This window comes from Clarias gariepinus, chromosome 22 (genome assembly GCF_024256425.1).
Source record: "Clarias gariepinus isolate MV-2021 ecotype Netherlands chromosome 22, CGAR_prim_01v2, whole genome shotgun sequence".
Classification (NCBI taxonomy): Eukaryota; Metazoa; Chordata; class Actinopteri; order Siluriformes; family Clariidae; genus Clarias; species Clarias gariepinus.
In genome coordinates this window covers 22,754,561-22,778,961 of record NC_071121.1, presented here as the reverse complement: position 1 = coordinate 22,778,961, position 24,401 = coordinate 22,754,561, and the positions used below count along the sequence as shown (strand labels likewise).

Genomic DNA, 24,401 nt, shown 5'->3' with positions numbered 1-24,401 from the left:
TATGTACACCCCATTTGTTTATGTGAGTGTAAAACAATGATAGGAATTTTTGCGAGTTGCATGGCATGATGTGTCAGTTGGCCAACTGTGAAAGTACCACTTTATTAGGAACAGACATACCCCTGCTCATTCCTGCAATTATCTAGTTAGTCAATCATGTAGCAGCAGTGCAATACATAAACACTTGCATATGCAAGTCACAAAGCCTCAGAGTGCTTCAAGCTGACAGGAAGGCTATGTAAACCTTTTTTTTACAACCATGGTAAGCAGAAAGGCATCTCAGACCCCCAGGTGGATGTACAACAGCCGAAGATCACAGTAGGTCCTGTTTCTGTCAGCCAAGAAGAAATGAATAGTCTTGCACTTTTTTAATAGCTACTTTAATAGACAGAGTAATTAACAGCTTATTTACATGCCTGAGCATACTTTAATAGCAAATTGGTTGTATTACCTGTAAATTAATAATTGTTTTTTTTTATATTCTGTGTTCTTGAAAATTTTTCACTACCACAACGAAAATCTTGGACTTTTAAACTGATTTAGACCTGACTCAATGGTTAGCTGCAATAGACAATAAAATGTATTTTTTTCATAGACACCCAGTAGAGCTGATTAAAACAGAAAAAAAAGATAATTACTGCTAATAGAGATGAGCTTCTATATCAAGCAGCAATTACAGCATATAATGTTTTTAATTTCCAGTACAATATGAAGTGTAGATTATTACTATTGATCAAATTAAAGCAGTTCTTGGTTGGCGCCATCATCAGGCAAATTTAGCTTCTCGGACAAAGGCGATGAGGTGAAGCATCTCAGCATCGTCCACATGCCAACATCAATACAGCACTGGGACCTGCACAGAGATGAACCATGACATATTTGAACTTTCTGCCACACTAATACATTAATCTCAGCGTTTCAATAATGCTTGGATATCATGATCGGACTGCCTGCTTCATGCCTAAAACGCTGGTCTCCCAGGAACTCCTTTAATGGTTCAAACATTTGGAAATGGCTTGGAGCGAGGTCTGGACTTTACCGGCATATGGCAATAACTCCCAGTTGAGGTTCTGTAATGTGCTAATGGAGTTTGTAAATGATTGTGTTTACCGTTCCTACAGACAGATGGGTCTCTTCCGCGAGTTGCCGACAAGTTGTCTGTTGATTTTCAAGGTTCAGGTGTTCTACTGAGTGAATGATCACAGGAATGACTGCAGTGGGCTCTGAGCCACTTCGGCTGGGATCGTCATTGACGGCCGTACGGCCTTCTTTATAATGCTTGCACTATTTAAATGTTTTGCTGCAGCTAAGAGTCTCATCACTGCACTGTGCTCAAAGTCTTTTGTAAACTTGGTTTTTACACCTTCATTCCAGAGAAATTTCATTAAAAGTCTGGGTTTGACTTGAACTCATATTTTAGGTTGTTCGCAAAATTCTTAAATTAAGCCTATATTTGGTCTTAAAAGCTGTTCATACTGTAACACACACACATGTGACATAATTTGCTTTTGTATGAATTTATTACTCCTAATGAATTTAATTGAGATGTGAAATATTTTCCGGAATGGCCTAAACATCACAAATATGATTCATATCCAAGTCCTGAATGTTTTAAAGATGTATTTTGAATGCAAGTTTAAACACTTCAAGACATTTCAATGTTTCAGGTTCGAGTTCATACGGCGTGGTATGCACGTGCTGCAGAACAAAATTAGTGAACAACTTTGTTCTGTTTGATGTTGGACCAAACATTTTATAACTCCTTACACAGATGGACATTTTTTTTCTATTTCTAATTTGTGCTTCTCTTGTTTCTGCTTTCTTCTTGAAGTGGCAGCAGAAAAAAAAATGTACAGAGCTCTTTAGTGATTCTTCAAATCTGAACAGAATTTAAAAATGTTTAAATGTACATGAGACATTGCAATAAATTTGGTTTAAGAATGACTATTAATCCCAGCAAAGTGGCATGAAGAAATCTACAGGATCAGTCTGGCGAAACCGCTGTGTTGGATATCTTACAACATCTTACTTTCACTGATGGCATGTAGGATTAACACACCCTCTAACCTTATTTTACACACCCTAAAACCTTTATTCCCGTTCAGGGAATTAGCCGAATCTGTTTTAATGTTCGGACTTTAACTATTTGCACTTGACTTGACTGCCCTATGAAGCAACTGCCAATGAGTCACAAACTTCTTACAATGTCACATATGGAGAACAGCTTACAAAACCTACCCCAAAAAAGCTCACTGCAAGTCCATGCCAGCTGGTATGATGAGGTTCACCGGTTAGAAAAGATCAGGATCCAGAGCAAAGGTCTTGAGGACATCTCAGCCCTGCTAGAACACACAGTATTTATGGAACAACAAAGCATGCCAGATATACACTTTTTTTTTACTGGTCAGAAATAAACAGATTGAATTAGGAAGAAAAATATACAGGATTAAGAATAATTTTACAACAATAAACTTCAGCTTTGCTTCCTATGAGAAGCCGGTGCTCTAAAGGGAGCAATAATAAGAGAATGATGATAAATGACATCCTTGCTTGAGGGTTTATCTCTCTTTACAATTCACTTTCTTCTTTCATCTTCTTCAACAATATACGAGTCTTTTAAAGCACTATGTGATCAAACAAGCCTCTTGTCCCGTTAGGAAGAGCTGCACGTTCTGCTGCTAGCAGCTTCCTCATGACACAAGTAATCAAGAATAGGCCGCACTATTCAGAACCAACCTATCCTGGATTACTTGAACCAGGCAGAAGCCAAACACCATGTTTATGTGGATACAGTGGAAAAATTCTTGGGAAGAGACAAAAAGAGAGAAAAAAAACCCACAATACACATGTCTTGATAATATACATACTGTAGTTTAAAAATCTAGAGACATTAAAAACTTTGTAGAATATGTACATCCAGTGTGAAAAAAGATGAAGCATGGCTAAGCACTCCCTTCTGTTCCCTTAGGTGTACTTAGAGGTTATGGCATTAGACAACTGATTGGCGGGTCAGGGATTCCATCCCCAGCACCACCAAACAGCCACTTTGAGCAAGACCCTAAACCTTAACTGCTCATATGTGTGATAACATTTTTATTTATTTATTTTTATAGAAGGAAGTTGCTCTGGATAGGACGGTCTCTCAATTGCCATAAATGTATTTTTTTTTTTTTAAATAAAACCCAACTATATTACTGTTACATGACCTTATACACAAATGGTTTAGATTTTTTTGGAGACTTTTGTGAAACCAAGAGCAACAGCACCACCAAGAGTCACAAGTAAAACTACACAAAAAATGTTCTACAGAAATAAGACTAAGACAAATTCTCTCTGGCCAAACTGTAGATTTACACAGCTGACGGATGTGTCTGGAGATTATTGTTGGTGTAATGCCTCTCACAGTTGGCACAAAGTGTATTGGGGCCAATTCATTGGAACAACTTCAGAGATACATCAGTGGCACGTCATCAGGTAGACGCGTTAGACTGAGAACAAGAAGGTCTCAATGACTGATGTTCCAAAGTGTCTTTTAGGGGAGAAACTTAACCTAAACAGACTAAACTAACAATCGAATGAACACTTTGTTAGTGTGGAAAGCTTACACTGCTTAAAAATTGTTGGATTTATTTATATTGTATCGGTTTACTTTTGTTTGATTTAAGGATTCTTTATACAATTTGATCGTTTTCTTTTTCGATACAGATTTTTGAGCCACTCTGTATTTTACAGCTGCATGATTCATGCAAATAAATTATACAGTTTGATCAGTTTGATTAATCTGTTCATGGTCGATACAGTTCATCAAATCGATGCCTCAGTTTTCGATTCAGAATCTATTCACATTTTCTACATTTTTAAAGTAACCTAATAAATTTTTTTCAAATGGGAGAGAATCTCCTAAATCCCCCCTTGAGTTTGGACGGTTGGTGCAATACCGCCACCTACTGGGCCAGAAAATTGTTGCGACACTACTCAACATTTTAATGCTTATTAAACACTTTAAACATATTTAATATTTCAAAACCTGTAATAATATAGCTGCTTGAGACAAATCAGACAGTAAACATAAGCACTATAGAATCGAAACAACATTCTACCTAGGTTTCACAGCTCTACTGTCTTTTACTCATTTTTGTGCTTTGTTTTCTTCATGTTTGTACTTCAATTTGCATTATACTGAATTATGCTTTATCTTTCAATGTTTAGTAACCAGGAGTGACAATTTACAGTAACACCATCTTCATCGTCTTTCCAGTTAATATCATAAGCTGTCACAAAAAAAATGATTTTAGTATTAGAAAAAAAACATTATGTGTTAGGTGCTTTCCATTATGCCTTTTTTCAATATCTTTACGTTTCTGTACAAATATTGCAATTTACCCCCCTTACCTTCCAAGTTGTTTAGTTTTTTAACCTTGAAAGCACTGCTGTAATTTACATAAAAACAGAAGTAGGAAAACATTTGATCGTTTGAACACTAGGGGGCGCACAAGATGTACTTTTGATTTAAGAGCTCCCTTCCCATTAACGACTTCTTGAAAAAACACAAAGAAAACAGAACAGTCCTCCAGTACTCACAGGAACAAAAAACAAAAAGGAAAAGAAAAAAAGAAACATTGACTTATGAATCAGATACAGTACAAAGAAATCAGAACCAACGTTCAACTGAAAGCAAAGACAATTCATTAAAAACCTTATAAAGAAGCTTAGCTGTATCTAAATATCATTAATATCTGTGCATATTGAAAGCTAGGAAAAAATACATTTAAGAGTATCTTTATCAGAAGTATATGTATAAAGCGATGAAACTTTATACATCATCATTTTAAACTTCATTACTTTACTTTATGCTTTATGGAAAAACATCCATGCAATATTATGGGATTAATATTATTAGGGCAGTAGTTCACCTGTGTGTGTATATATATATATATATATATATATATATATGTATATGTGTATAAGCCTATATTTGGTCTCAAAAGCTGTTCATACTGTAACACACACGTGACATAATTTGCTTTTGTTTGAATTTATTACTCCTAATGAATTTAATTGAGATGTGAAATATTTTCCGGAATGGCCTAAACATCACAAATATATTCATATCCAAGTCCTGAATGTTTTAAAGATGTATTTTAAATGCAATTTTAAATGGTAGTGGTTAAGTAGTTAACTTATGTTTTCTTTGCACTAAGTGTTACTATTGCAGATTTCAGACTGTTATTTGATGTTTATTGGTATAGCATTTGAGATGGTGAAGTCTGTGCATGTTAGTGGCTGTCTGTCTGTGTTTAATAAATTCTGACTGATGTGGGTGGATTCGTGATGGAGTAACAGAAATCTCTGCAGGGAAACTCCTTGGGAATTCATGCAATCGTGTAGTATTACACTTCTTGAGTGGCGTGTTGATACCTTGAGCAAACTCCACAGTAGCGTCTCATTGCACTCAGGTTCATGACCAGACTCACTGATCTGCGATCTACAAGCAAGATGAAAGCACCAAAAGTCAGTAAAGGAGTAAAGATCCAGTAAAGCATCAAACATCAAATGTTGCATTTCTAATGTTGGTGCTCTAAATAAAGCAATGACTGCTAGTAAATTTGTTAATGTCTAATTAGATAGTATAAAAACAATGTTTACATGCACACCAATGATCCAGAATACATATATTAATTAAAATGATGTTAAGTCAACCTACATTAAGAATAACTCCAGTGACTAGCTCAGAATATTTATGATTGTTGCTTCAGTTTTGTGCAAACATGATGTACTGTTTTGTTCGTGTTCTGAAATCACAAGAAGCTCACATATGGCTAAACACATATACAAAGCATTTGACGCTGCAGCTGAGTGTGACTACACTGCAGTCTATGTAAACCTGACTAAAAATAGACTAGTTTCTTATCCAACTCATTAGTTTGTTCTAATTTCGAACGACTTCCCTGCAGCATGTAGACACAGCAATGTCTGATGGTGCAAAGTGTTCCTTAGTGCTCTTGTGCATTTTCTCGCCAATTAATCTGCTAGATTTATTTCAGTAAGCAAATGGAATGTTGCAGGTTAGACAGGATTTGCTCGTCGGCTTAAAAAAAAAAAAGTCACAGGATCTCATTATGCAAATTAGTAACCGGAAGAAGTCCCAGTTTCTGTGTTTGCCTTTATGTACAAAATCAGTAGGCCACTCCAGTACAGACATGAGCCTGGTCTTGTTTTCACAAAAAAAAAAAAAGCTTGTTGTTGAGCTCAAGGTACAAATTTGCTTTTCTGCTTATGATGAAATCCGCGATGAAGTTTCCAAAACAGAAGATTTCGACTCTTTGGATTTACTGTACCATTTAATAGGAAAGGCATTAAATAGTAATTAGTACAAAACACGTAATTAGCTGTACTCTTGTATTTCTCAGCTGTGCTTAATGAGACATGATAGTGATAAATTGGGCGATTATGCATGAGAAGCCTTTAGCCCGCCACACAGCAAAAGCTTGCTCTCTTTCTGATAGACCTCTGTAGTCAGAACCTGTGTGTAAACAGATCGGTGATAAAATGGTGCTACCTTGTCAGCGGCACCTCAGTCCTCAGGTGAGCATCTTGGGTGCATGGTGTATAACGCTGGGCATCCTGAGATTCAGGAATTTGAATTTGAGGAATTGTTCACCTAAAGCACAAGAAAACAAATCAAGGAAAAGATTTTAGAAAGCCTTTCTTTCAAGGCGGTTTGGAATTTTTACATCGAATCGGGCAAATGTTAACGTTAGTCAATGTTCTACAATAGCTTCTATAGACACTTCACATACACAGATTAAAAAAAGAGAAATTTTTTAATGTGGTTTCAATTTGATTAACTAATTTGTTGCGTACAAAGGTAGACATAACTGTAAACTGTAATTAACAAAATCAGTCCAGGAAAAAAATATTTCAGCACATACTGTATAAGTGGAAAATAATCACCGTCTCCTCTGTGTGGTAAAAAATACCCTCCGCTTTGGTTCACTTCACACCACCTCATTGCTGATTATTTTCTTACAACAGCGCACACGGCCATGTTTTATTCCCTAGATATGAGCTTGCATGGGGCATGTGGGTGAACTGCAGCCATTTCACTGCTAATTAAGTTACATTCAATTACATTAGGTATAAACGAATAACAAGATTTACTCTGATCCCTTTTAAACCCGCCACCAATCCGTGGCTAAATGACGAAACGTGTGCGAGAGTGCAGGCCCAGGTGTCTAAACTTAATAGTACGATACGGTACGAGAACCTTCAAAAGATAACGCTTCAAAACACTTGACTGTTGCGAAATCGCAAAATGCCCACACTATCAGCATGTGTACTTAAATCCATTGAAAGATCTTCTTGGAAAACCTTATGTTTCACCGCACTAGTAACAAACCTCCTCCTTAGGGATTTCACTTCTTTATTTAACTACTGATTAAAGAAACGTAAGGTTTGACTATCTGGTCTTAGCCAGATTGGAACACGCCGTCAGCTTGGTTGTTTTTAATCAGTGAAAAACGTCCCCTGTGCTCGACGTCCCCTCTTCTGCACAGGAAAAACAAAAAAAACCAAAACCTGTTTGAAATGAGGTTGCTGGCTTCGGATAGTATATGTTATATAATCGCAGAGGGTGGGAAAGCCCACACATGTCAGATGCAGCTTTGGTGCAAAACACACACGTACCCGTGCGCGCGCACGAGCGAGCGCTCACACAAACACTCCCGCCATTTCATCACAGGAGAGTCTGGCAGGAACGAGTCCGTGCAGCGCATATGCCACAAAGCCAGAGCTCGCAGGCGCAGAAATAGGAGTCATATTTCATACAGTAACATCGACTGTGCGCTTTCAGGTGCATCGTGCGTGGCTAACCTGCTAACTATGCTTGCAAATACTTTAACAATTCCACAGTTTAGATAACAAAGGAGGTTGAAAGGCAAAGAAAGGAAAAAAAAAACTGCAAAAGTGCCCTGAATATCAAACAGTTCCATCTCTGGGGAAATCTGTTTGCACAGCAATCTACTGCTGCAAGCTTCAACATTCAAATATCATTCAAAATAATGAGTTGGAAGGAGTCTTGTTCATCCCTCTCTCCTGGTCGCTCTCTTTGAGGTGTTTATATAGCTATAGGAATCGTCTTATGTAACACATGAGCAGTGTGTGTAAGCTACTGTGCAGCGGGATGAAGGGGAAAATGGCCCCCCTTGCGTCACCGCTTACAGCTCATGTGTCCATCTCTACGCTTACTGATAAAGCACTAAAGACTCAGGAAACAAAGGAATAAATATGATCCGTATTTACCTTGATCTACCAGTCTTGACTAATATCATATAAGCATGAGGACTAATGTTGCACAATCATTAGGAACGATGTAGGCAAGGAAGGATGGGTGTTGGACCTTTTATGCTTTTTTCTAAACTAGATTTGACTTGTTTAGCGTAAAGTCAATACAACCAAAAGAAACCAATTTGTTATTGTAAACAGTACAGTCACATCTAATTTGTAAATAAATATATATTTTCTTTAATGCAGCTGTAGTTATTAGTACGCACATGTTTAATGCACATGTTAAATCAGGGATGTTGTATGCATCCCTCCATAAACTGAAATGCACAGACTATTTAATAACACAATTACATGCTGCATGTATTCCAAAACAAGCGTTAATATCGTAAAACTGTAATCCAAGATATCTAGACTTCTCTTGTAACTTATTATTTTTTTAAGTTATTTCAGTGAACGCTGTTTCCATTAAACCAGCATTTGCTATGTATCACATTAACTAGACAACAACACAAGACAATGCCAGACTCACAGTTTTCAAGCTTTTTTCCCGTCTTTTAAGACATAGATTTAAATCTTACGGACAGGTTCTGTTGAGTAAACTCATGGGCGATTTTGTGAAAGTGACAAAAAAAACAAAAAAAAAAAACAGAAATCAACAGAAAGAAACACCAGCCTTTAGATAGAATGCGAGTAAATCACGTCTTGGTTCGATGTTCAATATGTTTAAAGAAATAAAAACAAGCTGTGAACATTATAAGACCCATAACCAGGACTTCTACGCCACACCCAACCACAGTTTTATATGTAGTTTAACTTATACCAGTTATAACAGTTTGTTTAATTCTAAGCTGAAATCACATTTGCTTTGGCTATCTGATGAATTATGCATTATTGTCTGCCTGAGAAATTGGCTGTAACTATTTCAAAAGGACTTGAGGTAAGGTGTGTTACGGGTCACTTTGCCTTAGAAATATAACCTTATAATATATATGTATTTTTTTACAGATCAAGTTTACTGAGGTGTCCACCATTTATATTTGCAGCTACAACTTACCCGTACAAAACTAATGGTGTTATTTATTGTTTCCATGGGATGGTCATTAATTTTTTTATTTTCTATTTGTAGAATTTTGTGTTGTTTTCACTAGAGTTGGATTAATTTTATTCTGGGAATGTTAAGGAGAAATATAGGTAAAGATGAATTGCGAGACTGCACTACTTACGCACTTGTTTTACCCCATCTGTAAGTTCATGAATAAGATATTATCTCATTATGTAAAAACATAAAGGGATTCACATAAGTAGCCTACGTAACACAGACAGTTCTGTCTCTTCTAAGTTTTTATCTTACCACTAGGGCTGCACGCTTTGATTAAAAAAAAAGGTACATTTCAAAAATTTTTCGACATATTGTGATTGCGTTTTTCACACATTACAGTATTTAACTATTAAATGTGCGGTTTTGTATTTAATTATATTCATCTAGGCTAACACCAAATAACATAACTCATTAACAGGATATCTTCCAATATTTATTTAGCAACTAAAAATTATAATAATAAAAAAACACTTAAATTATTGATAAATTTTACATAAATAAGTCAGACTATGTGTATATAGTATATATACCTATAAAAAATTGTAGCCTTTAGCGATATAGACCCAATTGCGCGGGTCCATACAGCAATTTTATTTATTTGTAGTCAATTTCGTCCATTTTCTGTGATTACTTGTGCAGATCTACTTATTTAATTAGTTTTTCTATATATGCTAAAAACTTAACCAATACATACGCAGAAACTTTATACAGAAGTTCAACAAGAAATTCTTTGCTAATTGTTTCTGAGTAAAGTAGATTTCCTTCTTCTAGTACACATATAGCTGCAAGTCTATATCGCATACACATACTTTTATAAACAACATGTGATCATTAATTTGCCTGATATTCATTTTGGAATAAAATTCTAAGTTGACACAACTACAGTTAGACCTCTGTCATCGTCGACATGTTGGTTAGCAGTTAATGCAGCAATGTTTTAGTCCTTACGAATCAAGTAGTCACAGAAAATAATTTACATTTTTTATTTTCTGTTTGTAGAATTTAGTGTTGGTTTCACTAGAGTTGGATCAATCTTATTCTAGTCTTCTCAACTCCTCATGGGTACATTTGGTTTAAACTTTCAGAGCTTCAAGCTTTCATGCTACCACCACCATCAACTGCATTATCTCATCTCCTGCACAACATCCTGAAACGCTGAGTCCAAACTGTCTATTAACTATCTGGATTTCTCTTCAACGTTAGACTTTAAAAAATGCAAAATGACTGGTATTAGACCCCATCAGCTAATGTTGAACCAGACTTGTGATCAGTGATGTTTGGAAGGTTCTAAATGAACTGGTAATGCACACAAGCACCAAATTCTCATAGGAATAAATAAATAAATCAATTAATTAAAACACACAGAACAGAAATAGGTCTATTTAAAGTGTTTTAGTGAAGACTTATGCCATAATTAATAGTTTTAAAAGGAAATATGTAACACTTTGTTCTAAGAGTGAAAAACAATAATTTCGACACGTGGTGATAAAATGGTTCAAAACAATTTAGCATTATTAATATTATTAATATTGTTATTATTTTCTTTATCACTAATTTAAAGCACTAAGGTCGACACAAAACTACGGAGACAACTAAAAACGACCAAACGATAACAACAAACAAAAGGTCCCTATAACAAAATTCACCGAATTAAAAGATTATTAAGTTATTTATGAAATAAACCCTAGTTTAATTTAATGTCCTGAGTTAATTTGTAATTGTTTGAAATGTGTGAATAATTAGCGCCAGAGTAGGCTGAAGTGCGGAACGCGGTTAGTTTTAAAATGGCAGAACATATCTTCACACAGGCTATAAACCCGGATTGTCAACAACACTGTGCAGGCGGAGGGAGGAGGGCGTGTGTGCTAGTGGAGCTAACAGCTAACGTGTGTGTGTGTGTGTTCAACCGCGACACCTTGCACTGGCTCGACTGGAGTGTGTTTTGCAGTTATTTTAGCGCACTTCAGGCTAATTGCTGTGTTGTTTAAACATTTTCCAGCACACAGGTTCTGACACGGTTACATTCTGCATCACAACATAAAGAGCAAAATCAATATGTCGCCTCGAAGATTTAAACTATACCATACAAACGATAAAACGGGCCTTTAAAAAAAACGCATTGACATAACAAACACGTAACATTAAACTGATTTTCCAATCAACTCGAAAGGGGAAAATACTCCTCGTTATGCATAATTTCCTGTATCAGACTGATATAATTTCATATGCATGCTCATAAACAAGTTTCCCAGCTGACGTTAATGTTTAACGTTGAGCAAAAGCATGCATAGAGAGAGAGAGCGAGAGAGAGAGAGAGAGAGGGAACGGTAAACAACTCGCAGTTATTGAGCGCGCGCGCGAGTGCTGCATGACAGCTCCCCTCTCAAACACTAAGCTGTCACTGCACACATACACACACAAACACACACACACTATATATATATATATATATATATATAAACAATACATTTAATAATAACACATTCTTGCATTTTTTTTTAAACAACACTTGACAGTACACGCGCGTGTCGTGTCCTCCTACCTGTTTTCGACGGCTGCTACACGTCCGCCAGTGTCTCTGCAATTGTACCATGACTGAACTTTCCAATCCATCTCTGTGCAAACTCAGTAGCTGGTCAGCGTTAAACCAATAATAATAATAATGAGAATAATAATAATAATAAATTTAAACTATTCTACGTTGATAAAAGCAATAAACAAATAAAAATCCTTTTATTTCTAACTATGTAATTACGTTTTTTTCCCGCCTTGTCTTCTGATCCATATGGGAGGGGCCCGATACTTTGTCTCTTATCAGCTAAGCATTGTTCTTGTTTTGTTTTTTTTCTTTGCTGTGCGTCCCAGCTGTGCGTTTCAGCGCGGGGTGTATTTATTTCTGCGCCAGAGTCGAGTCCGCTTCGACAACATGGAGAATCCGAGCGCGAGAAGGAAAACAAGCGAGGACATGGGGCAAGGCGGACGGTTTCAAGCTCCCCTTTACTACACATAAACAACCTGAGCGCGAGGCGCGGTCCCGACGCCGAGACTCCAAGCAAACGGCTCGCGCGCGTCCGGCGCGGCAACCCGAGCAAATCGGAAATGAAGATCGCGGCGAGAAAACGCGTTTATGCGATTTATTCAGCCATTGTTTTGCTTTCGTTGGGCTTTCACTGGGGCGCCTTGAAACAGCTGCTCGTTTCGGATTGGATGTCCGGGAAGTGGGAGTAGCTGAAGCATTCTTCTCCGCTGCGCGCGCTCCACATTGAAAACATTCCAGCGCTCGCGCTTTTGACGATCACTCAGTGCACGTTACAAACAGTTCATTAAGCTGAATATGAACGGATTTAGGAGGAGAATATATTGATCTTAGTGTTTTGTTTACAATTGGGGATCAGGGGTAGCTTAGTGATTGCTACTGGTAAGGTTTTGGCATAAGGTGTAATATAAAAAATATATTGTATATAATTTTTATATTATAGTATTAGTATAGGTATTGGTAAGGTACTTACGGTATATACTCCTGCTACAAGGACTGCTGATGGGAAGGTCCGAGGTTCAAACCCCAGCACCACCAGGTTAACACTGTTAGGCCCTTGAGCTGTTGGGCACTTAACCCTCTATTGCTCAGATGTTCTATGCTCTATTATTATTATTGAGGTTGTTGTTACTATTGTATTAAAATTAGTATTGTTCATGTTACCTCAAGGGCCTAAATGTTTTTTTTTTAATGTTTGTCTTTTTTTGTTTGTTTGTTTTAGAATCCCTGCATACAGTCAAAAGTTTGGATACTCCTATAATACTGGAGATTTCGAAACAATGACATAACACATATGGCATTAGGTAATGAGGTAACAGCAGCAACAACAACAACAACAACAGTCAGTTGTTATTTTAAGACACAAAGGTCAGCTGTTCTGGAATAGTTCTTGCAAGAACAGTATTGTCAAGTGCATTTGCAAAACCCATCAAGCACCATGATGTAACTGGCTCTCATGAAGACCATCCCAGGAAAGCAAGACCAAAACTTACTTCTGCTGCGGAGGAGAAGTTCATTTAGAGTTACCAGCCTCAAAAATCACCTGTTAACAAATAGCTTCTTAGATTATAGTCATTATCAAGGGCCACTGGTGGGCCCTTGAGCAAGGCCCTTAACCCTCAACTGCTCAGATGTGTAATGAGATAAAAATGTAAGTCGCTCTGGATAAGAGCGTCTGCCAAATGCCTAAATGTAAATGTAAATGTATAACGGTTTTACAGAGCTTATGTAATGTAACAGATATATGTCAATATTAACTGTTAACCTCTCAATATTTAAGGTTATTGCATATTTCGGACACCTCCAGCATTGTTTTACGCTTACAGAAAGAAATGGAAATCGGAAAAGACCATGGAATTAGAAGGTGTGTCCAAACGTTAACCTGCTGGTGTAATTTAGGTTGTCTCAGCCACAGGAGTTCCTTAATTTTCCTGGAAGCAACACTAGTGATAGTAAATAGTGTTAATTTACACAAGTTTTTTGAATGACCTCTCCTCCATGTGTTCTGGCTTCTGGTTTAATTTTATTAAAGCTTAGTGATTTTGTTAAAAAATTTGGATAAATAAATGCATCATTTATACCAGAATATTACTTCTACATACCCTTTAAATACATACTCCATATAAGCTGACTAAACATCAATGCACTGTGCTGAATTTTGCATTGTTATAAATAGTTGAGAAAAAAATAAGATAAATATTATCAGTGAAATCTCATTATGTGTTGGAGAAATAGATGAAAACATGTGCTCAGGTAAGATATGCAAGCTATTCTTGAAACAGTGCATGATTTTATATTACATTTGCCATTTCAAGAAAACTCACCCAGAACAATGAACTAAATAAATCAAAATGCAATTATGGTTAACACGTTACATAATGTCTACCTGCAAAACTTGCCTCATGTTTTAGAGAACTTTGCTGAACAAAATGGTATGGAATCAAGTCACATATACAATCTCTGACTATTTGTTTTAACTCTAAGTGCATTTTCTGTCATTTGCAAGATTATCAACATGCTGCAGTTTGTATAAGCAAAGCAGATTTTTGGTTCCATACTGTTTTAAACAGGTATGAGGACTGAACATGAAACTGAGCAAGGATGCATAGAAAGAGTGGCAGGCTTCAAGCTTTAAGAACACTCCAGTGCTGAAAATCTATTCCTGAGAAGTCCCAGCTGGGGCCAATTCTATACCACAAAGCTGAGATGTAAACAAGCACTGGAGCAGTGTCTACATTCCTTGAGCAAGTCGCGCAGACTCATAGCTAAAATTATTGTGAGCAGAATTTCAAAACATGCCTTATTTTTTATGAAACAAAAAAAATAATAACCTGCAGAAGAAAGGCCATTGGCTCTCGTTTTGATGTTGATATCGAATGCATAAAGAGCAGTGCTGTGCATGACAATGATAGAGATACAGTGTAAAAGAAAGAAATAATGTAGGTGCATTGAATACGTGCATCCGATTGGAATGAAGTATACCACTAATCAAAAGTCACCATTAACCCAATCAAAATTACCAAGGGAATTTATGGGGATATAACACAGTCCAAATAGACCACATTTTGAAAAATTTATGAGTTTTACATCAATTTCTTCAAGAACTTTAAGCTTACTCTCTTGGAGAAAGATTCTCAGTGGCAAAATTAAGTGTGTGTATAATGTTAGCATCATGTGCACAAAATAAAGAAGATAAATGTCATATTTATATAGTCTGGTTAGACTTACAGGTGCAGACACAGGTCAAATTCAGGCAAAGCAAAAACTTCAAGCAGTAACCAAAACTCAGGATCTAACCAAGAACCCTCAAGCTGAGATGCAACAAAATGACACAGAGGCAAATGATGGATAATAAGACAACAAAAAGCAGCAGAAAATCCTCTGTGGCAGAAACCCTACTGATACTAGGCACTTTAGACTCCTTTCATATATGTTACATTTTACAGGAAGCTGCAACATAATCAGCAATATGACACAAGAGGAAGCGCTGTTGTGTTGAATATCAGTACGGTTCTGATGCAGCCATCTACCAAAGTTATCACATCTGTACTGATATTCAGCTTAGCAACACAACCTCAAATGTGATATGTAGCGGTTCCATAAACACCATTTATTATCCAATTGTGATGACTTGTTTGTTTATTTAATCAGTCATTTTGCTCCGCCAACACATATTGTTGTATGACTGACGTTGAGCTGGTGACTGACAGTTAGCGACTAACAGTTAGTGTAATTAAAAGGGGTGAAAGTACATCTTTACCGGTATTATGTAGCGAAAAGTTGGGGAGAATCAATCATGGAGATTGGAGCAGTCCTGTTAATCTTGTACATTTTTTTTATGTCTCCATTTACAGCTTCAGGACTCTTGTTTAACACAGCAAGTAGTGCCCTTGTTCAGGGATTAGTGATTGTTAGAACACCTTCGATAAATCTATATTGTTTACAGTGCTGTTATTACTGTATATCAGCAGTCATGGAATGCCTCTCATCCAATTAGAGTATTTGGTTGCTCCAAACTGTTGCATAGTAATGATTATTGTAACAGAAAATTTTAATAAATTAAATATTATCCTTAGATTTTGCATTGCAGGTCAAGGTATCTTTTACAAAGGGTACAATTGACTAATAGAACAAGTAAAAATCTTTTTCTTGGGCTTCGTTTCTTTTAACTCACTGGTCACCATATTAGATCATTTAAGCTGCAAGATCAGGGGCAGGTTTTACATTTGATACCCTTCCTGTTACAACTCTACCATTATCAAACCGGGCTTTGAACTAGAACTATATGCCTATAGTGGTTGGGTTGTATGGGGAGTAGGGTTAAGGGTCTTGCCGAAAGACTCAACAGTGGTGACCTGGTGGTGGCAGAGCACGAACCCCCAACCCTCAACCCAAAGCCTCAGCCAACTGAGCCATAACCGCTCCATCACAAAAATATGTAAAAATATACTGTATATGAATTTAATGTAGATTATGCTGTTATAAAAAAAATAAATGTACACTTACATGGTATTGTTTTTTTCACTACTGATTGTAATTACAATGTCATTTATCCCCTATATTTCCTCTTTTAATAGTAGGTCAGTTTGTTTCATGAATCAGTCAAAATGGCATCATTGTTATATACAGTATATAATAATAATATTTTGCTACTGAACAATGTTAACAGTATAAATGTTTCTTGTTTAATTATTATGGTATATGTCCGGTATGTTATATTCTCTCTTCTTGCAACACAGCGGACGAAAAATGAGTATGAAGAATTTGTTTATTTTGTGTGCGGCCTGTGTAAGTAAAACTGCCTCTTTCTTGAACTATTTAACAGGATGTGAGCTCAACTAAAAAAATCCCGCCTTGATCCGAACGGCCTCGATGTCCTTCATGCCCTGCACCTAACACAACCCACATTAAGCAAAGTACAGGCTGGATTGGCCAAATCTGAGGTTTGTGCAGGGCCAAGGCTCAAATCTTCAGCCATGTGACTTACAGGAAGGGGAAGAAGACCCCCCCTCCCTCTCCCCATCTCCCCCTCTCTTTCTCCATCTCTATCTGTCGCTCTCCGAGAGGGCTCTTTTTCCAGGAAAGGGGCCCGGTGGACAGGCGCGTTCAGGGGCCTGCGCCGGGGAGAGCCTGGCTCATTGAGAAAAACAACAACGCTGAGGGGAGGTGGGAAGACTCTCCCTCCTTGCATAAGAGGAGAGAGAGGGAGAGGGAGAAAGAGAGAGAGCTACCAAGCCTTTTACCCACTGCTACCAAGCTGAAAACCCGTCTGTCTACTCTACACACAGCGCCACACCCTACTACAGTGTAGCTCAGTGAATTTTATCAGCTGAATCCTGAAGGACATTCAAAAGCAAGTGTATGCACATGAATCATAAGAACAGAGTTAAAGTACTCATCATGGATTTAAGCCCGTTTTTTTAAGCTTAGATGAGAAACCTTGTGATCACTGAGGCCCACTGTAAGCGCAGGCACGTTTTTATATCATGGTGGGGAACAAATATATTTTCATAAGTATAGAACAGTTAAGATGTTTGACCTTGTGGGGACATTGGGGTTGACTTGAAGGAAAACTGTGTTTTTACATTAAAATTAGAATTTCATATTAATTACTGCAGTCACGGTTAGTTTTAGATTAAGGTGTAGCATAGCATAGCTATTATGTGTGTGTTTTTTTGTGGCCGTGCGCCTGTAGCAAACCATTGCTGATACTTCAGCGCCATCTTGTGGCAGCAAACTAAAACTTCAATTAAAATCTGGGTCAGTGAATTAATTATAAAACCAACAAGACTGAAGAAAATACTCCGACCAAATATTTATTACAAATCTTTCATATATTTAATTTAATCATTCATAAATAATTAATCTTGCATAATTATTCTTGCAAAAGAGCTGGAATACTTTATTCCTCTTCAGATCAAACTTCAGTTTAAATTGACTGATTTCACACTAATGAGGATTTTATTTAGTTATTAATTAACCAATGCATTAATTAAAACAGAGCTTAATGAGATCATAATCAGCTCCCGGGAATTAATCAATTGTTAAGACAGTAAAGTGTCTGAGCTCTCAAATCGACCAAGTTTATTAACTCTGTCAAATAAATTTAAGGAAGTGTCCTCCTGGAGATAAAAAAAAAAAACACGCCCCCACCCCCAGGCAACGAAAACGTCATTACTTTTATGACGTAATCGGCGTAGAAGTAGAATACATATTGTTGAGTGCCACATGCACGTGCACACGGTCAAGCGAGTCTTGTGTTATGGGAGAAAATCTGAATTGGATTTTGGAGAATAGTTTTGTAAGTTTAGCTTTTATCCATAGCTATATATATATTTTAAATAATATGTTAAATCAATATCTAATCCATTTTTGTTGCCAAACAGTTATGCATGATATTTCTGCCATTTTATTCTGGGGTTTGCAACCTGGTCTTTTTATTTTTTTAAAGGTTCTGTGTCACCCTATAAGAAAAGAAACGTGGTAAATACTTTAGTTAAATACTATAACTAACACCACAGTTCACTACAGAGTATTAGTGTAAACTACAGCATTCTATAGTAATTATAACTAGGGCAAGTCAGAAATTGATCCGCACTCTGGCTGTTGAATTAATCTTAATTAAGTTTCAGAAAAGACAAATGCATAATCTTTTGACATAATCTCCTTGCTTTTTAACACACATTGTCCATCTGTCAACAAGCTTTTGTATTTCCAATGTATTTGTCCCATATGTTTTAGGCTGAGCTGCGAGTCACGAATGCACTGCTGTCTTCACTTCTTTTTTCAGGAGTGAATCTTTTTCCTCTTAGGGCTGCTTTCAGGGAACCAAACAGGTGAAAGTCTGATGCAGTGAGACCAGGACTATAGGGAGGAGGCTTTTACACCTCAAAACAAAGTGGTGACAGTGTGGGGAAGAGATGGGCAGAGGTGCATCGTCTTGCAAGATCACAACGCCCTTGGATAGTCGTCCTTAGCATTTCATTTAAAAGGTTTAGGCCTCAGCTCTTTAATAAGCATCTCACTGTAATAAGCACTGTTAATTGTTAAACCTTTTTTCCTTATAATGTTTCAATATTGGCCCTTGAGAATCCCAGAAAAATGGGTTGACTTTTGAATAAATTCTTGGTTGGCAATTGAGGATGTTTCTGTTCCATACTCTGCCCATTACTCGCAGGCTTGTAGTAATGAATCCATGTCTCATTTTCAGTAATGATTCTCTTTAAGAAACTTTCACCTTCCTTAAAAAAATCAGCCCAAATTTTGTTTGCAGATATCCAAACGCTTCTGTTTATGCTCTTCCATGAGTTGTTTTAGCACCAGGTACACCCTCAGGCAACAACAACAACAAAACATGAATCACAAAGTGGGGCATTAATTTTTGCTCACACCACATAGACAAATTAACTGATGTTACACGTTCACACCTGCACCGGCCGATAAGACAGACAGAAGTTTTAATATAACTGCAGAGTGTGGATCATTTTTTAACTTACACTCACATAGTAGTATGTCTTTACTACGTTTACTACTGTACGTCTTTCTACGATAATATATTAGATTAGAGATAAAGTATTTGTATTATTGACAGATTTGTGTATGTGTGTTTTAGGTAGTGTTGTGGTTATTACCCTTTAACATATCTGACCTTGCTTTGTTTATAGAATGGCTAAGGAGGCAAAGCCGACCCTTGCAGGTCATCTTTTGAAGAGGAGAAAAGAAATACCGGAAAAGATCAAACAGCAGATAAAGGTCAGATGACTTACTACTGAGAGAGATATTAAATTATATTTGATTTTTAAACTACAAAAAATGAAATCTGCTTTATTTGATGAAGATGATTTTGTGATTTAATAAGTATCATCCTTTTAGTTGTTATTATAGAAACACAGTTATAAATGTAGAAATCACATGTTCTGAGTGATGATTAACTAAAGTTAAGTTTACAAAAATAGAGATAAGATTCCTAGCAGGTTTACCTGTGTTTTTCTCTTCCCTCATAGCAGGTATAAGTGCAAATATTAGACTAGCTATTAATACCCAACTGAAATGATGCATCCTGCTTAATAGAAACATCCTCTTCGGAGTAGGGAATGAGTTTATGCTCCAAACAAACACATTCATGTTCAAAAAATTAACTTGTGTTGGTTGTTGCTCTTTTTTGTGTATTTTTATACATTACATCCTCTAACTCTTCACTGATCCTTTCTAGGAGTTAGAGTCGGCTCAGCGCGCCCTACGAAAGCATAAGGAAAAGCTGAAGGAAGATGCAGAAGAGCCGACTCATTCACGTCGTCTGCTGGAGAAAAAAATGGAGGCCACGGATATGCAGAAACAGGTCACGCAGCAGATAGAGGTCAGGCAGTTTACCACTGAAAGTTATTTTAGATGAGATTTTAGACTTTAAAAAATATAGGTTTATTGAATGAACATTCCTTTTTTTGTGATTTACTTAGCAGAAAATATCTATAAATAGAAGGTTTTGTCTGTACATTGTTTTTTTTGTCTGTCTGTCACAGTATCACTCAAGACTGTCTGGACATAATTTATTGAAACTTTTGCAGTTTTGGTTACATTAAAGCTGATCAGCCTATTTTTAGCTTTAACCTTTTAACTATTTCTACAATCTCTTTTGTACTTCATCTAGTCTGTTTTAAATAATGTTCTGTAAAACAAGCTGTAAAACATAATCAAATCCTTTAGAAGGACTGAATGATGATTAACTGAAGTGCAATTTAAAGTAGAAATGAGACAGAATTCCCAGCCCATTCCTGGCAGTTTTCCTGATAACAAATGTTGCTTTGCTTTTATTCACACTATAACTTTCTCCTTTGATATTAACCCTTAATAGCCACTTTTTTAGTTGCTTCTTTTGCCATCTTGTCTGCTCTTTCATTTCCACGGATACCCGAATGGACTCACAGGAAAGAGACATTTTATCCCTTTGTCTAATTATTTTTGAGTTAGCTAACAAGACTTTATACACAAGATCCTCTTGGGTTCTGACTGTACCTGTACTAATGACTGTAAGTGCTGCTGCTGAGTCACTACACATCTCTGCATTTTGGTGACTAACCCGCTCAGCCAATTCTAGTTAAGTTTATCCATGCTGAATACAAGGAAACGTCTTATAAAAACTAGAGAATGACTTCCAGTTTAACACTAGCACAAATCAAATTCAATTCAGAATCAAATCATGTGTTATGTTGCAACATTGCACTGTGCATAGTTTTCTCTGACTATCTGCGGTTACTTTTAGGACTTTAAAACCGCTCAGGATGTCCTGAGCAAGTGCAAGGAAAAGCTGAAGGAAAAAGAACAGCAGATGCATCACCTCATCCAATCCAGTATCTTCCTTAAGGTATATATTTATGTACATATGTACAAAAAATCCAAACTAATTCAATGATATCAGTGAGCTATTACAACACAGTCTGTAATCATACATATAAAGTGTACAGTACTTTGCAGTAGATTCCTTAAGACCATTAGGGCAATTTTCTTATGTAACTGTCACACTTTTTATACACAGCAAAGCGAAGATCGACGTTGTGACGCTGAGAGGAAAGCAGCGTACAACAGGGAGATGTTCCAGAAGAAGCAGGAGTACCTCGAAGAATTACGCGAGGAACTTAGTACTCTGATCGAACTGCGGCACACGCTGAAGAGGCAAATTGAATTGAACTGCATTTATGCTGAATATCTAGATGAAGTGGTGGAGGAAAGTAAGGAGGTTAGTCCTTGTTATTCATGTTATTTATGTACTAGTAGATGCATAAATAATGATAAAATAGATACACTAATAGTGATGAAATGTTTTAACATTTGATTTATCCTATATTAGAATTTATTATGAAAGACTATGTAATATATTTATACGTATTTGCAACAGTTTCATGAGCCAGAAGAACTGATCACGCATTTCGAGACGCGGAAGAAGGTACAGGACGAGCTGCTGTCTTACATAGAGGAGAAGGAGGTGGAGATGGCCAAATCCCGTGCCAAGTTAGTTAATGCGATGGAAGAGTACGCCCTTGCACAAATAAATCATGAGACCAAGATGGATCTGCTTAAGGGTGAACTGAAGGAGACCAAAGAGCACGTTCTTAATTTGGTAAAAAACTATTATTACTACTACTACTATTATTATTATTATTATTATTATTATTATGTCGCCTTGCACCTGCAGCATCCGGTGTTTTCATGTTCTCCCCGTGCTCTGGTTTCCTCCCACAATCTAAACACAAGCAGATTAGGCTAATTGGCATTCCCAAATTGCCTGTAGTGTGTGAATGCGTGTGTGAATTTTGAGCGGAGGTCTTACCATGGTCGTAAAAATAGGGATAAATACAATAGTCACTATTGGTCTTCATGATCCCAAGTTGCACTACAGAGGTTTCTAAATGGATGGATGGACAGATTATTATAATGGAACCTTATGTTGTATTTGAATACTGAGTTTAATAGATCTAATTGTTAATTTTTTTTTTATCTAACCATTGAGCAACCATTCACTGATAATATTCCTGCAAATGTCTCTGCGTTACCAGGAGGCAATGTGGAATGACGTTCAAAAGGCAGCCAGAATAAAAAACCATGAGCTGGCTAGAATTAATATGGCCATGTTGAACATGTCCAAGCATTTGTGGAACTTGGGCAGCACCGTACCAAAGCTGATTAACCCAGAGGAGACTATAGAAGTGCTGGATAAGGTACTGTAGAACAGTCTTACTACTTACTACAAGCTAGTAATGGTTACAAAGTAGAGTATATTTATGAATCGTTCATCAATTAACATGTCAAGTCTAAACGCTCTTTAAAAATGTGTAATTGCATTAAATTGGGATTGTTCTGATTAAATAACATTAAATGGCTGGAAAACATTGTGCAACACAAAATATGATGTCTAAGAATATGTCCTAGAAGAGAACAGAAAAAAAAGAGTCTAAAATGTGCTGTGAATGCAAAAACATAAAAACATACTTAAGATTTATTTATTTTATTTTTTTTGCGTTCACAGGTTCAGGAGTTTATATGTGATCTGAAGTTGATTTGGGAGAAAATGGGTAAAACTGATTCTGAAAAAGATTACCATTACACAGGACAACGGAGCAACAGCAAAGCAAAATTACAACGCAAGAAAAAAACTAAATAGCCTGAAAAACTATAAACCCTGTGCTGCTTAAGTTAAATCTAAATCCCTGTGAGAATCCATGAGAAATATTTGTGAAAATTAAACCCTCACGACACTTGTCCCTCATGATCTGGGTCAGTCGCACTCACTAGCAGATGGTGGAGGTGTTTGGTTGTTTCTCAGACGTCTGTCAGGAGCCTGAAAGCATGACATTTGTCACTTTATTGCTAGTATGATGCTACCTAAAATGTTTTGGGTGCCTAACTAATAAACCTTGTTGTGCTGCAGGTGTCAAAGGCAGGTTTGTATCCCAGGCCAACCTGAATAGGAGCGTGAGTCAAAAATTAGCCGCACACCAAGTATATTAAAACTTCTGTTAAAACTTCTGTCTTATCAGAAGCGCTTTTCAGTCAAGACCACTGTCTCCATGCACAGTTCAGGCGTAAACGTGTTGCATCAATTCATTTTTATATTTATTTTTGTGGATCGAACAAACATGAATGCCCCACACGTGATGTAAGGGGGTACCTGATGCCGTTATTTATCGAAGACTTGGTGCGCAATATAAAGAAAGCGTTTTGTTTAAATGGATGGAGATGTTCAACCTATCAAGAAGGACACTTCTGCCCACATTGTCTGCACTCTGCAAATACTTAATTTAGAGAACTACAGGGATGCCGTACTACAGGGATGAAAAAAAATGTGCTTGAAAAATTTTATAGACAGTCATTTTGGTGTCACCCACCACACCACTAAGTGCTGTCTGCACCTGTGCAGCAGTTTATCAGATGCTGGGCAAAAGAAAGGTAAACTAAGCATTGTGAGGAATGACTACATGAACTGAGTAGCAAATGCAAATAAATAAGCCAAATATTAAAAAAATATATCACCAAGGCCTGTGATCTATTTTTACTTTAAAAGATTGAGGCTTCAATCCTAAATTTGCTGGTTGGTAAAGCATTTTTTATTTTAGTAATGTCAGTAAAGTCAGGCTTAATATTGAGGTAAACATTTGTTAAATCAGCAGCTGAGAAAGCTACAATTTTACACTGTCATTTTACCACTGAATTCCAACTCAGTTCATTGTGGAATACTGTAGAAACATGGCCTTCATGGATTACAACACCCAGCATGAACCAGCACTCCTGACCATCTCGGTTAAAATTGTGCCAAACGCAACTGCCAAACGCACAAGGGAGCGGGCTGCTGGCAAAAAGGAAGTATGTGTTTGTGGTTGGGTTTTGTGTTTTGCACTTAAAAAGTTGCAACTTGAATATTTTGAAAATGTCATGGAATCCGGCAGCTGATGAAGTTGCCTTCATGAGGACCCCTACTGTATATCATTT

General features: G+C 36.8%; 1 protein-coding gene and 1 long non-coding RNA gene across 4 annotated transcripts; one reads left to right on the top strand and one right to left on the bottom strand.

Annotated features, from left to right (window-relative positions):
- Nucleotides 1-283: 283 nt before the first annotated feature.
- On the bottom strand, nucleotides 284-12,544 carry LOC128510719 (uncharacterized). Of its 3 annotated transcripts, XR_008356128.1 has the most exons (6): nucleotides 12,141-12,543; nucleotides 11,928-12,017; nucleotides 6,560-6,661; nucleotides 5,419-5,485; nucleotides 2,239-2,339; nucleotides 285-853 (listed from the first exon to the last, which is right to left on the bottom strand). It is a non-coding gene; the product is annotated as an uncharacterized LOC128510719 (long non-coding RNA). The 3 variants fall into 3 exon arrangements; XR_008356127.1 differs by having other exon boundaries at nucleotides 284-853; nucleotides 2,239-2,342; nucleotides 11,928-12,544; XR_008356126.1 differs by having other exon boundaries at nucleotides 287-853; nucleotides 11,928-12,540.
- A 7,042-nt stretch (nucleotides 12,545-19,586) lies between these two features.
- On the top strand, nucleotides 19,587-23,406 carry LOC128510362 (cilia- and flagella-associated protein 73-like). The gene is made up of 7 exons (XM_053482586.1): nucleotides 19,587-19,673; nucleotides 20,134-20,277; nucleotides 21,181-21,282; nucleotides 21,454-21,654; nucleotides 21,814-22,035; nucleotides 22,472-22,633; nucleotides 22,942-23,406. The coding sequence occupies exons 1-7, from the start codon at nucleotides 19,587-19,589 to the stop codon at nucleotides 23,074-23,076; spliced, it is 1,053 nt and encodes a 350-aa protein (XP_053338561.1). The 3' UTR covers nucleotides 23,077-23,406.
- The last annotated feature ends 995 nt before the right edge of the window (nucleotides 23,407-24,401 follow it).

What these genes read in the sequence shown, in the direction of transcription:
- LOC128510362 (XM_053482586.1), top strand. Translation starts at nt 19,587, where the DNA reads ATGGCTAAGGAGGCAAAGCCGACCCTTGCAGGTCATCTTTTGAAGAGG. An exon ending in AGATCAAACAGCAGATAAAG is followed by an intron (nt 19,674 to 20,133) that starts GTCAGATGACTT and finishes GATCCTTTCTAG; the next exon opens with GAGTTAGAGTCGGCTCAGCG. An exon ending in TGGTGGAGGAAAGTAAGGAG is followed by an intron (nt 21,655 to 21,813) that starts GTTAGTCCTTGT and finishes TATTTGCAACAG; the next exon opens with TTTCATGAGCCAGAAGAACT.